The 17,131-nt window shown below is 43.1% G+C and overlaps 1 protein-coding gene across 2 annotated transcripts in view; it reads right to left on the minus strand.

Annotated features, from left to right (window-relative positions):
* Positions 1-8,052: 8,052 nt before the first annotated feature.
* The window catches only part of P4HA3 (prolyl 4-hydroxylase subunit alpha 3), a 40,135-nt gene continuing 31,056 nt past the window's right edge, over positions 8,053-17,131 (minus strand). Inside the window, exons 9-13 of one of the 2 annotated variants that reach the window (XM_043481860.1) lie at positions 15,318-15,477; positions 14,268-14,330; positions 11,108-11,176; positions 9,691-9,771; positions 8,053-8,676 (exon numbers count right to left, since the gene is read on the minus strand). In XM_043481860.1, the coding sequence (XP_043337795.1) occupies positions 8,446-8,676; positions 9,691-9,771; positions 11,108-11,176; positions 14,268-14,330; positions 15,318-15,477 (604 nt within the window). In that variant the 3' untranslated portion in view covers positions 8,053-8,445. Of the gene's footprint in view, positions 8,677-9,674; positions 9,772-11,107; positions 11,177-14,267; positions 14,331-15,317; positions 15,478-17,131 lie in introns of both variants that reach the window. The other variant, XM_043481861.1, reaches the window with a different exon arrangement.

The raw sequence follows: 17,131 nt of genomic DNA on the forward strand, positions 1-17,131 counted from the left end.
TCTGGTCTTTCTCTATGGAGTTGTCCTTATTTCTGTTGATCTAGGGGTTGGGGACAGTTCATTGGATTTAGTCACCATAGAGCTCCAGAAAAGCCTGTTTGTTTCCTGCAGCCCATCAACATCTTATGCTCTGCCTGCTCCTCAGAGCCAGAATCCCCATTAGAATGGACAGAGCCAGCCTCCACTGCAGCCAGGGAGAGTAGATTCCAATCCTCTCTCTTCCAGTTATGTCCTGTGTTGACTTTGGCCTAGAACAGGACAGTCTGTGCACTGTCCACATGACCTTAAGCTCTCAGAGTTTCGCATCTGCTAATGCCCAAAGTTTGTCTACAAGTTCAAGCACCTCCTCGACTCTAGACACAGGTCTGTCTACTTGTCCAGATGACCAAAAGTCACTCACATTGACCATTCCTAAAGTTGACCTTCCCTTCCCCCTAAAACTTGTTCTTTGTCCCATATTTCCTAGCTCAGTAGTGATAGGTTCCACCATCTCTCCGCTGGTCTAAACAAGGCAGCCAAAGTGTCCTTGATGGCTTCCTCTCTTACTCATAACTGCTGTCTATTCTCTGTTCTATGTCTCCTCCTGTCCTTGCCACAGCCCCTCCCCTGGCTATTCTCTACATGTTGTTGGAGTCCTCTTAGCAGGTTTTGGAGCTAGGCTGCCTAAATTAGAACCTAAGGCCCATCCCTTACTGGATGTATGAGATAGCTAAGTACTTTTCTCTCTTTATGCTTTGGTTTCCTCATCTGAAAAATAGAGGTCAACAGTATTTACCCCATAGGGTCTTGAAGACTACACAAGTTAATATAGGTTAACTCTCTCGGTAACTGACGTAGGGTAAGCACCTAATAAATAGTTCCTGTCATGTCACTCCCATATTATAGTTAAGACCTTCTTTACTCAGAGTGACCTGTGGTCAGTGGCATTAAGTATCATCTGGAAGCTTGTTCAAGATTTTGTCCTTACCCCAGACCTGTTGAGTCAGTGCTGATCTACATTCCAAAAAGCACATTATTCTGAGAAGTTCTGGTTTGGATGGTCACTAAATATAGCTGAGTAAAGCCTGAGCTCCCTAGCGGAGAAGAAAAGTCCCTTGTGTGTCCTCTGTGTGCTTCCACCAGGCCCTTCTGTGGGAGGGAGAGGCCTACTAAGGTCTCTTTGCTGGGCTGTTTGCACTCTGTCCACAGGGGGGCAGCATGGTCAAATGTGTGTTTTTCAGGGACACAGCCTTGTTCACCAGGTTAAGTCATAATAGTCATCAAAGTTGAGCAGCTAATTCACTTTACACACAACTATTTAATCCTCATGGCAACCCTATGAGGTAGGTGATGTTGTCATTTGATAGGCAGGCATTAGGTCCAAATTCACTGCCTCCTGGACAATATAGGGGACACTGGGCAGAGGTCATTTTGGTACAGATACCTGGCAAGAGGATGATGATGAGGCTTAATGGATGGAGACTAAGAAACATTCACTTAACTTTATATTAGATACTGTGCTAGTTGCATCTTAATCTTTTGAATCCTTGTGAAGTATGGGCATTATTGTTCCCAATTTATTATTTTTTTAAAAGTTCACATAAATTGTCATTTTTTTAATTTAAGTATATATTTTTTAAAATTTAAGTTGATTTACAATGTGTTAGTTTCAGGTGTAGAGCAAAGTGGTTTAGTTATATATATGTGTTCTTTTTCAGATTCTTTTACATTACAGGTTATTATAAGATATTGAATATAGTTCCCTGTGGTATGCAATAGGTCATTGTTGTTTAACTACTTTATGTGTGTATATTTTGTGTATACATTAATCCCAAACTCCTAATTTACCCCTCCTCCGACCTTTCCCTTTTGGAAACCATAAATTTGTTTTTGAAGTCTGTGAGTCTCTGTTTTAAATAAAGTCATTTGTATCATTTTTTTTAGATTCCATATAGAAGTGATATCATATATTTGTCTTTTTCTGTCTCAGTATAATCTGTAGGTCCATCCATGTTGCTGGAGATAGCATTGTTTCATTCTTTTTATGGCTAAGTAGTATTCCATTGTGTATACATACACACACACAAAGTCTTTATACACTCATCTGTTGCTGGACATTTAGGTTGCTTCCATGTCTCGGCTACAGTAAATAGTGCTGCAGTGAACACTGGTGTGGCTGCATCTTTCAAATTAAGAGTTTCCGTCTTCTCCAGATACATGCTCAGGAGTGGAATCGCTGCATCATATGGCAACTCTAGTTTTAGTTTTTTAAGGAACTTCCAGGCTGTCTTCTGTAGCGGCTGCACCAGTTTACATTCCTAGGAGGGTTCCCTTTTCCAGCATTTCACACCCTTTCTAGCATTTATTATTTGTAGACTTTTTGATGATGGCCATTCTGACTGGTGTGAAGTGATACTTCACTGTAGTTTTGATCTGTATTTCTTGACTAGTTAGTGCGTTGAACATCTTTTCATGTGCCTGTTGGCCCATCTGCATGTCTTCTTTGGAGAACTATTTAGGTTTTCTGCCTATTTTTGGATTCGGTTATTTTGATATTGAGCTATGTGAGTTGTTTGTATATTTTGGAAATTAATTCCTTGTGGTTCACATCATTTGCAAATATTTTCTGCCATTCTGTAGGTTGTCCTTTCATTTTGTTTATGCTGTACTTTGCTGTGCAAAAGCTTTTAAGTTTAATTAGGTCCTATTTGTTTACTTTTGCTTTTATTTCTATTACTTTAGGCAACAGATCCAAAAAAATATTGCTGTGATTATATGTCAAAGAGTGTTCTATGTTTTCCTACAGAGATTTTTATAGTATCTAGTCTTTTCTTAAATAATTTTACTTATTTGTTATTTTTGTGCTGGATCTTCATTGCTGCACAGGCTTTTCTTCAGTTGTGGAGAGCAGGGGCTACTCTCGAGTTGCAGTGCATGGGGCTTCTCATTACAGTAGCTTCTCCTGTTGTGGAGCACAGGCTCAGTAGTTGTGGTACATGGGCTTAGTTGCTCCACAATATGTGGGATCTTCTCGGACCAGGGATCGAACCTGAGTCTCCTGTGTTGGCAGGCGGATTCTTTACCACTGAGCCACCAGGGAAGCCCAGTATCTGGTCTTATATTTAGGTCTTTAATCCATTCTGAGTTTATTTTATTGGGTCTTTAATCCACTTTAAGATGTTAGAGAATGTTCTAATTTCAGTCTTTTACATGTAGCTATCCAGTTTTCCCCCAATTTAAAGGCAAAGAAACTGAATTTCAGAGATGTGAAATGACTTGCTCACAGACATGGCTAGGAGGTGGCAGCATCTTTGAGCATTCCACTATGTCCTTGTAGAGACGAGACCATTCATATCTTCACATAACGTATTCTTTTTTTTTAATTGAAGGGTAATTGCTTTATTGTATTGTGTTGGTTTCCACATAATGTACTCTTAAGGAGCACCTGCTACGCGCTGGATGTAGCATCCTTGTGAAGCCTGCAGATCAGCACCCCAAACTCAGGAAGAGAATAAAGGAGACCCTTGGACCCTTTGAATGAAGGATTTCCACAAAGCCAGAAGGAACATATTTGGGTCAAACCAGAGGCCAATCTGTCAGACACATACATTAAAGAATGTCCAAGGAGAACTTCCTGAAAGAAGAAGGTGGGCAAATGGGGTAGACACAGATCTAATGTTGGGGGGCAGAATCTTGAGATTGAGAAGACTCAAAGGGCTGAGGAGAGTTGGGCACAACTTCTTCTTGTTATCCTCTTCTAAAGCTGCTATTACAAATAAATCAGCATTTATTTGCTGATTAAGCAAACCTGAGCAGTTTCTCAGTGCCAAACTTCCAGTTGACTCTGGAGGCAGAGATAAATAATGAGGCCTTTTAAATGAGCTCATCGTCTAGAAAGACCATTATAGAAACAGTGACCACACTGTACAAAGGGAAGGGGACAACTAAACCTCTTTGGAAACAGGCAAGGGATAGTTTCACAAAGTAGGTAGCATTTGAGTTGAGCTTTGAAGCATCATCACAAGATGGAGGTGGAGAAGGGAAATACACTGCAGGGAGAGCAGGCAGCATGCACAAGCCCAAGAAGGTCAGTCTGACACAGCCGGTAGATGAGTGTGATCAGTGTGGCTGGAGTAAAAGCTGTGACAGGAGACGTTGAAGGAGGCAGGATATAAAGGCCTATAGTGGCAAGACGGGGAGTTGCCAGACACTAAGGAAAGTCACTCTGGTACCTGTGGAAATGAACTGCAGGCACTGGACTAGATAGCAGTAAAGAGGCAGTGGTAGTCTGGGTAAAAGACAAAGGTATTCTGAACTAGGTAAGTGCTGCAGGGATGAGAGGAGGAGAAAGGCTCGCTTTTTAAGAAGTGGAATGAACAAAACAAACTGATTTGGACAGTGAGGTGCCAAGGACCCTTAAGTTGGATTCAAGGGCCTGAGTCATCAGAACTGGAGCTGGGGAATTAGAGGGTCATGACTTTTAACAAGGGGAAAGCAAGAAAAGACTCTACAACAGGAGTTGAGAAAGCAAACAGCAGTCATACCCTTTCCTGCAGGGACAGTGTTTTGTTTGTAATCTTCAAGCCAACTCTTCTCCTGCCCCAGCTGGCTGTCCCATCAGTGGCCAGAGTCAACACATTCTCAGTCTGGGTCCAAGGCTCAGAAAGTTATGTAAACTCAAGAGGCTCCCATATTCCTAGAGCTGGCTTCCTCTCCCAGCAGTTTGCTAGAAACCCCAGCCTGTAGCCAGGCGAAAACTTGGAACCTGAGACTAGCCAAGTGGCTGGCCTTATAGGTGGATGGAGGAAACAGTTAACTGGGTAGTTAACTGAGCAATAAAAGGAGTCTTTTTTTTTTTTTCCTGATAATGTTTCAGTTTTTCACCACTGAGTATGATGTTAGGTGTGGGTTTGTCATATATGGCCTTTACTATGTTGAGGTAGGTTCCTTCTTTGCCCACTTTCTGGAGAGGTTTTTTTTTTTTTATCATAAATGGATGTTGAATTTTATCAAAAGCTTTTTCTGCATCTATTGAGATGATCATATAACTTTTATTCAATTTGTTAATGTGGTGTATCACACTGATGTGTGGATGTTGAAGAATCCTTGCATCCCTGAGATAAATCCCACTGGATCATGTTGTATGATCCTTTTTACTGGAGTCAGTCTGCTAGCATTTCATTGAGGACTTCTGCATCTACATCAATGATACTGGCTTGTAATATTCTCCTTTTTTTGTTATATCTTTGTCTGGTTTTGGTATCATAGTGATGGTGGCCTCATAGAATGAGTTTGGAAGTGTTCCTTCCTCTGCAGTGTTTTTGGAATTGTTTCAGAAGGATAAGTGTTAACTCTTTAAAATGTTTGGTAGAATTTGCCTGTGAAGGCATCTGGTGCTGGACTTGTTTGTTGATGCGTGTGTGCTAAGTCGCTTCAGTCCTGTCTGACCCTAGGGACTAGCTCACCAGGCTCCTCTGTCCATGGGATTCTCCAGGCAAGAATACTGGAGTGGGTTGCTATGTTCTCCTCCAGGGGATCTTCCCGACCTGGGGATCAAAGCCATGTCTCTTAATGTTTCCTGCATTGGCAGGCAGGTTCTTTCCCACTGGTGCCACCTGGGAGTTCTGTTGGGAGTTTTACACTGATTCAGTTTAAGTACTGGTAAATATGAATTGGTAATTCATATTTTCTCTTTCTTTCTAGTCCATAGATGGACCTAAAGATTATCATACTAAGTGAAGTAAGCTAGACAGAGAAAGACAAATATCTCATGATATTGCTTTTATGTGGAACCTAAAAAAATGGTACAAAAGAACTTATTTACAAACCAGAAACAGATTCACAGACATAGAAAACAAGCTTATGGTTACCAGAGGGGCAAAGGGCGGGGGGTAAATTAGGAGCCTGGGGCTAACATATACACACTACTATGTATAAAATAGGCAACCAACAAGGACCTACTGTACAGCACGGGGAGCTATGCTCGTATCTTGTAATAATCTGTAAGGGAAGAGAATCTGAAAAAGATGACTGTATGACTGAATCACTTCACTGTATACCTGAAATGATATTTCAATTAAAAATTTTTTTCATTGCTATAAAAATTTTTTTATTGGCATATAGTTGCTTTACAGTGTTGTGTGAATCTTAAATTTTAAAAAAGAGATCTTTGGGGAGACACTTGTATTTTGAATCCTGCCTCTGCCACTTTATAGCTATGTAACCTCAGGCAAGTTACATATTCTCTGCCTCAGTTTCCCTCATCTATAAAATGGAGATAATAGTACCTGTTCATTGTGAGGCTTGAAGGAGGCAAGTACACCTACCTCACTTCTTAGCACAGTGCTTGGCCAAGAGTACGTGGTCAGTATGTTACTACTGACAATGATAACAGTCATTAAGATAAAGAATCTTCCCTGGAGCAAGTCTTGTGAGGATATAAGTGCAACACCAGGAGCCGAGTTTGGAGAGAAAGCTGTTAGAAAAACGTCCGAAGAACAGCGCAAGAAAGAAAAGCAAAATTATAAACAAACTAGGCACCAAGCCACAATCACTCCTATTTAGAAATAGCTACCTACATACTAAGCATTGTTGGGACCCCACAGCTGCACCCCTTTCTCTAAACTCCCCTCACCTGCTTGAAGACAGATGCTCCAAAAGGAACTCAATTGTCTGAAATTCCCTCAAGAGTTTTACCATCCAAGGAAACTGCACAGGAGAAGAGACCACAAGTGGACACCACACCCAGACAATCACTATCATATCTCCCGTCTGTGGGCCCCTTTTTAAGGGCTATTCACTGTTCCTAAAAATCTAAGAAGCTTACCTCCCCTCCTTCCTTTCTCTCTTAAGACAGTATTTCATCCTGAGTTCTAAGCCACCTCGGGAAATTACTCATTTTCCCTTGGGTATCTCCCATGTATATATGATATATACATGTTAATAAACTTTATTTTCCTCTTGTTAATATGTCTTTTATTAAAGAGGTTTCAGAACCTCTGTAAGAACTCAGAACTCCTAAGAACTCAGAAGGGGAGGGGAAAAGTGTTTTTCCTCACCTATGTGACAGTAATTTAGTAAGAGGGCTTCCAGAGTCCTGATGCACTCAGGAGAAATACTGGTGACAGGTGCTCACAGAGGCCCTGCTGGACCCCGGATATCAGCACGCCGGAACCTTTTTCTTGGGGCCCACGGAGCTCTGGGAGGCAGAAATCCTGACATGCGTGATACAGGGAGGGGGCAGAAGCAACACAGCATCTAAGCATCTAGCCTTTTACCTGTGAGGCTTCTCTGTGAGCACAACACACAGCCCATCTCCTGTTGGGGAAACTGAGCCAAGTTGCCTGGAATGTTCACTTTGCACAAGTGCTCAAGTATCACTCACTCATCACTGCAGCCTTAGCTCACGCTAGGCCGGGGAAGTGCTGCTCCTCATTAGACTCTGCCTATAAAAATCCTACCTGTCCTCCAAAGCATAGCTCAAAGGAGGCCTTCTTACTCATTTATCCAAAAATATTTGCTGAATGCCTACTTATTTGAAACAGACCTTTTTCTGGGGGATACCAAGAGGTATAAGGAGTGCAAGCAGCCAGGCAAATAAACAAATACTGAAAAATTCAGTGAGGTGGGGACTACAATAGAGGCGTTTACAAAGTAGAGAGGGGTCTTAAAGCACTCACCATGCAGGGCAGGCAACTGACCACAATTAAATGAATACAGTAACTTTGAGAAAAGTGTTAGGAAGAAAATAAAGTTGGTCTATGTGAACAAAATGGCTAGAAGGACGGGTGTCAGAGAAGTTCTCTCTAAAGCGACACTGAGTCAAGAGTGGAATGGTGAGGAGGGCTCAGCCCCGGTGGGAGCAGTGAGTGCAAAGACCTGAAGGGTGGGGCCGATGTCGGTTTTAAGAAATAGAAAGAATGTGTCTGGAATGCACCGAGCGGGGAGTGGTGGGAGATGAGCCAAGATGAGATTATACATAAATAAAACATTTTGCTCTGCTGTTTTCACATAACGTTACAACGTAAGAATGTTTCATGGTTGTGAAAAATGATCTGTAAACACTTTTTATGACTATTAAAACATTTTAATGGCTGTATTTAAAAATCATTTTTTTTTTAAAGTTACTGTCTGCTTTTAAAAAAGTCATCACATGAGGTACACTCCTGATACAGAGACACCCCCTGCTCAGCCTTCAGCAGGAGTCAGTGGGCAGAAGGGCAGGTGGGAGTGAGGCGCCGCCTGCAGGGGCCCCCACTGCCACTTCTGGGCCCCTGTTGTCAAGGCTCAAGTGGCGAAAGCCCCACTGACCAAACCCTGGAGACTGTTGATATGCCCTGTTTCCAACAGACAGTCTGAGCTCCAGAAACTTCTCTCTCCAGCCTTCGTGCCCCCTCCTTTGTCTTGTTCATTCTGCTGTGAGTCATGGCTTGAGGAGAAACAATGTAAGTTCTCAGGTGACCCCTGCTAGAGACCACTTGCTTGTCTCCCATTTGCAAGGAACAGACAATGCTGACAAGGGCCTCCTCCAGAAGCTTGCTCCCCTTTCTCCTCTCTTACCCTAGTTTTTGACTTCTGGCTTCTTTGGAAAGCCAAAGGACTCCTCCAGCTTCTCTCTGCCAACACTTTAGTCTTCAGGTCTCGAGCTGCAGGGTCTGCGGAATTCCTGTCCATACTCGTGTATCCACTTGTTGGCCACTGGGGAAGAACGGGGAGGTAGAAGAGCAGGCTCAGCAGACAGAGGCGATACTCACAGGGTCATTAAATTCCATACCCTCGGTGACTCGCTCGCCTCATCTTGGTCCCAGACCTGTCACGGACTACAAGATGTTGCATCCAGTAGCAATAAAGAGCAAGAAGGGCAGTGGCCCCTGGAAAAAGTCCCCACAGGTCCTATCTACTAGAGACTTAATTTTCAAACCCATGGGTACTGTGGTCACTTACCCTTCATGTAGCTCCTGAAAGCCCCTCCTCCCACAGGGTACCATTTCAGGGTAGTAAGAGAAAAGGCCTGGATCCCCCTGGTCAGGTCCACCTCAGCACAAGAGTCCCTCCTCTACTCCTTTTTCTGTCTTAAGAGCTAAGTTCCAGTGGACACATGTATGACGTGAGCGTGTCCCTTACTTACGTATCTCTTCCTTGTCTGACCTCTCCTCATGGGAAAGCACCTGATGGTTTTCTCCTTGGAACAGAGGAGTGGGACTTTGCACCGATTCTTCTTTAGCTGTCCTGAGGAATCAGGGCCTATCTGGTCAGGCCAGTCAACTTTTACTACACTGACTATAGGACAGAAGCCTCCTCTTTACGGCCTCCTAATGTACTGGTGGCCGCTAGCCCAGAATCTGATCACCTCAATATAACGTGGCATTGTTATGAAGCTTTTTTCCCCCTAATTTTGTTATTTTCCATTTAATTTTTTTAAAGTTGATTTTTTGTATTTTCATTTTTATTCAGTTGAAGAGATTTTCTTCTTTATTTCTTTTGGCCACGCAGCATGTGGGATCTTAGTTCCCAGACCAGGGATCAAATCCAGGCCCCCTGCAATGGAAGCTCGGAGTTTTAACCACTGGGCCACCAGGGAAGTCCCTGTTATGAAGCTTTTGGAATGAAAGGCTATATTATTTTCTATCCAACCCCTATTTCACTTTCCCCTGAACCCCTCAGCCCTTTCCCATGCCCAGAAAGCCAGGCCTTACCCCATTTATCTCCTACCAGGACAGGGCAGCCAGCATGGAGTGTGTCACCATCCCCTTCACCACTCCTATGCAGGTTCCACCAAAATAGTGCTGCATTCTGAAAGCAAGCAGAGCCCGCCCCAGGGAAGGTCAGCCCAGAATCTCAGTCCTAGGGAAGCACTTGACTGAGGACAAATGCGTGCATGTCATTAACCAAGAAAACTGCCCATGCAGATGGGGGCAAGGAATACATAAAATGGCACAAAATGGTAGACAAGCTACCATTGCTCATTCACTGATGCATTGCTTATTAAAGACCCTGCCCTACTCCAGACCCTGTAGATGCAGAGACAAATCATGATCAATTCTGCTCTCAGGGAGCTCATAGTCTCGTGGGAGAGAGACATAAAAACAAACCAGGAGGAGACTGACAGGTGCCAGGGGAAAGAGAAGCACAGGGTGTCACGGGATCACTGAGGACAGGCACTCAACAAAAAGCACAAGGGGGAGCAAAATATTCTTCACACAACTAAGAACTTAATTCTGATGCTTAGCCTTTCTTAGGCACTTCCTAATAACACCCCCAGGAAGCAGGCATCATTGTCATTTCCACCTTAGCAGCAAGGAAGATGAGGCTTAGGGGCTTTAAATAATGTAACTAAGAAGATCAACGTCAGGACTCAACCCCAGGTGTTCTGACTCCAAATCTTCTATGTTCTTTCTACCTCTTATACTCAGATTTCTCTCCTACACACTTACTTTATCCCTGGCCAAACCACTGAATTTTGCTAAATACCCGGCATTTATTTATTGAATGCTTAGGATGTGCTGGGCACTGTGCTAAGTGCTAGGAGGCACGATCTCAATTATCTGTCTTCATTTCATTCCTGAAGTAATTAAGGGCTGCCATCCCTGATTGACTGACTGATTGCTCTGAAATTTGGGGGAGATACTCATTCATTAAGTAAACCTCTTACCACACTGGCCCTCTTCTAATGCCTTGCTTGACTTTATAGCTCTTTTTGCAGTATACCATTACTGCCTGTCAACCTCTCCGTGAGCTCCTGGAGGCAAGGACTATGACCTTTCCTCTGTACTCTGAGTGCCTCTAGCCCCCACTATTTACTGAAAGAATGACTGAAGGGACCAGTTGCTGCTGAGATTCTGAAGGGGAATAAACGATTTCTCTCCTTTGAGGAGTTGTATTGTAATAGAAAGGCAGACATGTAATCATCTACTTGTAATACAAGTGTAAATAAGATGAAAAAAAATAGAGGTATAAGTAAATGCAGCAGTCAAGAAAACTGAGGAACTATCTTTGATTCTGGGAATCAAGAAAGACCTCTTTTTTGCCCCCCTCCCAAGACAGGCGTACAAGCACAGATAGCACAAAAGTTGAGGTGTTAGTTCCAACAATCCTAAAAATCATCTGTTGGCATCAGACCTACACTCACCTTGACCACAGGAACGCTGAAGTTGCCATAGATGAAGGCTGTGGCTCCGCCGGCTTCCACCGAGCTCAACTACAAGGCCAGAGGGAAAGCCAGAGTTGAAATAGCCCGACTACCTTACTCTGCTCCATGTGACATCTGATGTCATTTCTGCATAAATTTCCCTCCTGTGTGCCCCTATTTCGACTCTAGGAGAAATACTTTGGAAACACAATCACCCAGTTTAGGAATGAAGACAGCCCACCCAGTGGCATCAGTGTTTGCCCACATGGCCACACGAGGACATTCGAAATCCCCCCTTTCTTTACCCTTCCAGCTAACATCCTTATTAAGGGTTACCATGGGTAGCTCCAAGCTTTGAGACCCTCAGGAAGAAATTTAGTTTATATCACAGCCCAAGACACACGTACATGTCCCTAAGTTTCATAGAACATTCTTACTACATGAGATACTGTCTGTTATTTTCCATTTTATTTTATTGTCTTCTAGTTCAGGTTTCTTAAATGCTGACCAGATCCACTAAATTGATTTCACAGCCTAGTAATGCATCATGACCAATGGCTTACAGAACACTTACTGTTTTTGAAAGCTGGACCTCATAGGAACTACTGATTGCCCCTTTGGTGTGTTTCCCAGATCACTCAGACCCTCTCCAGGTAACCTCAGCTAAAGAGCTTCACCACTAGTATATTCTAGAATTATAGATATGTTTACTTAATTTGAAGAGTTTTTACTGATTTTCAAAGAAATACACAACCTAAACATTTTGAAAAATACTGGAAAATACTTTAAAATAATTTATATTATTCATCATTTTACCATTCAGAAAAAAAAAGCACTGTTATAGTTTAACGATAATAGTTGACATTTATTGAGCAGAGATTGATGAGTGAGCAGTGAGTGGTAGGTGAGCAGTGAGTGATGAGTGAGCAGTGAGTGATGTTAGGCATCATACTAAATCCTTATTCCTCACAACAAATATATCATCCTTAGTTAGGATTGTTGTTATTCACAGTCTAGGGATAAGGAAGCCAAGTCTCAGAGAGACTGAGTGGTTTACAAAAGGTCACATAACTCCAAGCCAGGACTGGAGCTGAGCCAATGCTATCTGACTATGAAGGCCCTGCGGCTAACCATCATATGGCACTCTTGCACACTACCTGTGGTATCATAGCACAGGCGGGTGGAAGGACTTAAACAACAGATTGAAAAGAGAATTGGATCAGTGTGCTGTGAGGCTCCAGAGCAGGGCATGGATTGTGAGCTTGGTGGAGGGCAGGGAAATCTTCCCTCTGTAAACCTTCCACTGCTTTGTACTGGGACTGATCTTCCATGCCCTTAGCAGAAATCACTAACCTGATTTCAACTCAATCCTCTACTTCTTAAAGATTATTTTCCCCCTATAATATTATTCTTATATTCTCCACAAACCTTATCTCTTGTCTTCAGAAATGTTTATGATGGTCTTAACCCTAATCTGAAGATGAAAGAACTGGGAATAAGCTAGCACTTCCTAGGTCCCACAGTCCCCTTCATGGGGTCCTATACTTGCTTTCTAGGATAGAATGATAAAAACATACTGTATGAAACTTCACAGAGAGATATCCCCTCACCTGACTTCATCAGGTCCCCCTGACAGCCCTGAGGGGAGGTGCAGAGCAAGAAAACAAGCTCAGAGAATTGTGATTTGTGCTGAGGCCACATGTTAAGTGGCAGAACCTGAATCAGGCCAACTGACTCCAAACCCAAATGCATGCCATTCCACTGTGTATCAGAAGCTTAAAATCCAAACACAGATGCACTTTTGCACTTGCCATTTAAAACTGCTGGTCTCCTGCATCTATGCTACCTTTACCATAGTAACCAGGCCTCTGTAATCAGGGAGTCAGCTGCAGAAGACACTAGGGGGATAAAGAATAGAGAGACTGTGGCCCCTGGAAGTCCATTCTTTGGTGGATGTCCAAAGACATCAACTGCCTATGACTTCACACCTGCCAGCTTGAGTCATCAACCAGAGATGCACTAGCTGCTGATCCAAGCCATGTGCCCTGCCCGGAGAGCTGACGTCAGCCATCCCTCCGCCTGATCAGAATGTTCAGAATGACCACAAGAGGCCAGACACCACTGGCAGTGGCAGCTTTCCAGTTTTACAGAAAGTTAAAACCAAGCCATGTGAAAAAAGCCATGTTGGGATTGCCAGCAATAAGACTATAGAGTGCTAGCCTCGATCCTTTCTTGGCTGCACTGTGGAGACCAGATACAGGACTAAGGAAAGAGGGAATGCTAGGGTGGGGGTGTCTGCTACTCTAATGAGCCTGAAACCAGGCCCTCATCTTAGAGTGTAATGTAGAGCATTTATATTTAACAGTATAATACACATCTTATGCTTTAAATGACAGATGGCTGATATTATGACTTGTCCAAAGAGAAGGAGGCAAAACCACATGATCTGACAGGAAGAGGATCAGTGAGATAATAAAGACCAGGTCCAAATTCTATAGGGTCAGGTCAGAAACTAGGAGAAGAGGCCAATTTACTGTTTTAAAGGGGTGTAATGGTGATGGACAGGGAGGCCTGGCGTGCTGCAATTCATGGGGTCGCAAAGAGTCGGACACGACTGAGCAACTGAGCTGAACTGAACTGAATGTAGAGTTAACTGAAGACTTTATAAGGAGAAAAGGAAGAAATTTTTCATTACATATGAGAGAGCCACACTTACTGAATTTCTCTGTAGGCATCTCTGTTCTTCCTTCTCATAATCTCAGAGGCTTCATTTCTCTCCTCTCTTACCCTCACAGCTCCACGACCTCATCTATAGGTCCATGCTTTTCTACAGCAAGTAGTCTATGGGACCTCAAAGAAAGAGAACCACATCCCCTTCCCGTGTTGTTCAGGTCCCAGGATCTCCTGGCCTTCACGTAAGGCCACTTCCCATCCTAATCACAGCCAACGACAAGGTCACAGTTAGGTCTACATGTATTTTTTTACTCCTCCTATGGTGCCTAATGAGAGTGCTATATGAAATTTACAAACATCCTGGAAATTTTTCTGCTGTGAATATCACATAAAATCAGTATCTTATATTGCTTTGAAAACCATAAAGTAAAAGAGAGAGAAATAATCATTAAGTAAGTAACCCCGGTCCCTCCAGAGCAAGACTCACATAGATCATAAATGTTGCGACCCGGTTCCCAGAGTTCATCCTGTACAGTGGGCTGCTTGGTGACTGAGACAAAAATAGAACACATCATTATTTTATGCAGGAGGCACCAGAGTGGCAACCAGAAGGTACCAGTATTCCACCACAATACAGGGAGGAGAAAAATGGGGGAGTCACAGATGGGAGAGAGCTTGAGCTATACCTGGTCACATATGTGCCTGTCTTTGCTGGCAGTTACTCAATATACTTTTTTTTCCTTTTACCAATTTATTAGGTACACATATAAGTGAACTGTATACTAATCAAACTAAATTGCTTATTAGTAGTTAAAGGCTTCCCTGATAGTTCAACTGGTAAAGAATCCGCCTGCAATGCAGGAGACCCCGGTTCGATTCCTAGGTCAGGAAGAGCCGCTGGAGAAGGGATAGGCTACCCACTCCAGTATTTTTGGGCTTCCCTTGTGGCTCAGCTGGTAAAGAATCACCTGCAATGTGGGAGACCCGGGTTCAATCCTGCATTGGGAAGATCCCCTGGAGAAGGGAAAGGCTACCCACTCCAGTCTTCTGACCTGGTGAATTCCATGTACTGTATAGTCCATGGGGTTGCAAAGAGTCAGACACAACTGAGTGACTTTCACTTTCACTTTTCAATGAAAGGACTGGTGGTTCATTGTATCTTCAGGTTTTTAGTGAAATAAATTAATATATAAAATGTTACAGATAATTATTCTGTAAACGTGCCAAGTCATAAGACTGGAATTCCTAATTATTTGCCAAAGAGACATATTCTTTTGTTACAGAAGAGTTTAACTGATATAATTTACATGTCATAAAATCCAGTCATTGTAAGAGTGTTCTTCAATGAGTTTTAGTAAAAGATGAATCAGCAGCTATCAGCTTGAAACTAAGACTTTCAGATCTACCTAGAACATGAACGTTTGTTCTAAAATTTCACTCAATGTTCCCTGGGGGCCCTATTAGAGCTCTGCCTCAGAGAAATAAATAATACCCTCTTTCCCTACCCCCAGGAGATGGTCACTGACCCCATAGTTACCGTGGCATGGTCAAAGTGAGGCTCATAGTGCCCTCCAATTCCATAATTCACCACCTGGAGATACTCTGCATAGGGAGGCTGGACATCAAGGCCTGTGAGGGCAGCAATGCGATGGTCAAGGGTCACCAGCACTGGGTCAACAGTGTCCTTCAGCCAGGCACTAAAACACACCACAAGTTGAAGCATTAGTGATCTGATGCCAGAAATGACTAACTGTGAATGAATGAATGAATGATGTCAACTGCCAGAAGGCAGGCAGGCAGGGAGGACAGGAAATGCATTCATCTATCAAACGGGGGTGATAATATCTATTACAGAGACTTATGAAGATCATGACAGACAATGCTTATGAAAATGCTTTGTATGTTATATGCTGGTGATTGCTGTAAAACGCAGAAAAATCTCTGTTCTGCTCTACTCCAAGACAAACCACGATAGGTCAAAGGCCAAAGAGCAAAGTTCAGTCTTTTTTCCTGAATGTCTTATTGAAGTTCTGATAAAGTGGAGGATTTGGGATCAGAATGTAGGTCCCTGGGAAGTAAGGAAGCAAACCAGTGAGTCTCCTAGGGAGATGATGAGGGCTCTTAAGGGAAGTACCCTGGCACATATGGGTCTATAAATGATGGATTAATTTGTTTACTCCTTTGTATAGAGTGCATGCATAGTGCTATGCTATGGGCGCTAAGGTTTACAAAGGTACTCAAGACAAGGCTTCTATGTTCAAAGAGCTCATTAGAAGAGATACACAAATATACACAAACACAATGAGTATAAATCGAAGTAGAAAAATGAGAACCAGCCTTTAAAGTCCTGAGGAGCACAGAGGGAGATGTTAATTTTGACTGGCATGGCAGTAAGATGGACATGTAGGCCAAATTTTGAAGGGTGCATAAAATTTCAATAGATAGAAAAAACATAGGGGTATTTCAGGCTGAAGAAATAGTGTAAGTGCAGATGTGCTGGGCTGACATATATCAACATGAAAGCATCTGGTCTGTGAGAGAAGTAACGGGAAATTAGGCAAGAAGAGCAGGCTCAGGGCATGTTGTGTAAGCTGAGGACCCTGGGTTCAGGAATCTGGTCTTAGTGGATAAGAAAGAGTCAGTGGAGGTTTCTGTGTAGGAAAATAATTTAGTGATTAGGAGTTCACTGGTGACCTTTGAGGGACAAGTTCTAGTGAAGCTGTGAGGACAGAAAGTGAAAGGGTTAGTCACTTAGTCGTGTCTGACTCTGTGACCCCATGGACTGCAGCCCACCAGGCTCCCCTGTTCATGGGATTTCCCAGGCAAGAATACTGGAGTGGGTAGCCATTTCCTCCTCCAGGGGATCTTTCCCACCCAGGAATTGAACCCTGGCCTCCCACATTGCAGGCAGATTCTTTCACCATCTGAGCCACTGGGGAAGCCCTGTGAGGACAGAACCAAAATTCAAATGAGTGCAATGTGGTGGCTGGGCTTGGGGATGGTGAATGAGGGGAGGCAATGACGGTCTCAGTTTCTTTACCTGAAAAGTAAGGAGAATACCACCTCCTTCCCCTAAAAGCAGAACAGAAAGTTGAATTTTCCCCTTGACACTACAATGTCAGAAAGATTAGCAAAGCAATGAAGCTGAAGTTATATGGATCTTTCAAAACTTAGAAAATAACTTCCTAATGTAAAAGATCCAAAACTTAGAAAATAACTTCCTAATGTAAACCAGACCAAGTAAGTTAAGCCAAAGGATTCTGAATCCAAGCTTTCATCACTCACTTCACTTCCCAGACTACAAAAACCATCCACCCAGCCTGAGGTCTGGCCTCTCCCCAAGGATGTCCT

The sequence above is a fragment of the Cervus canadensis genome, chromosome 11 (assembly GCF_019320065.1).
Source record: "Cervus canadensis isolate Bull #8, Minnesota chromosome 11, ASM1932006v1, whole genome shotgun sequence".
NCBI lineage: Eukaryota > Metazoa > Chordata > Mammalia > Artiodactyla > Cervidae > Cervus > Cervus canadensis.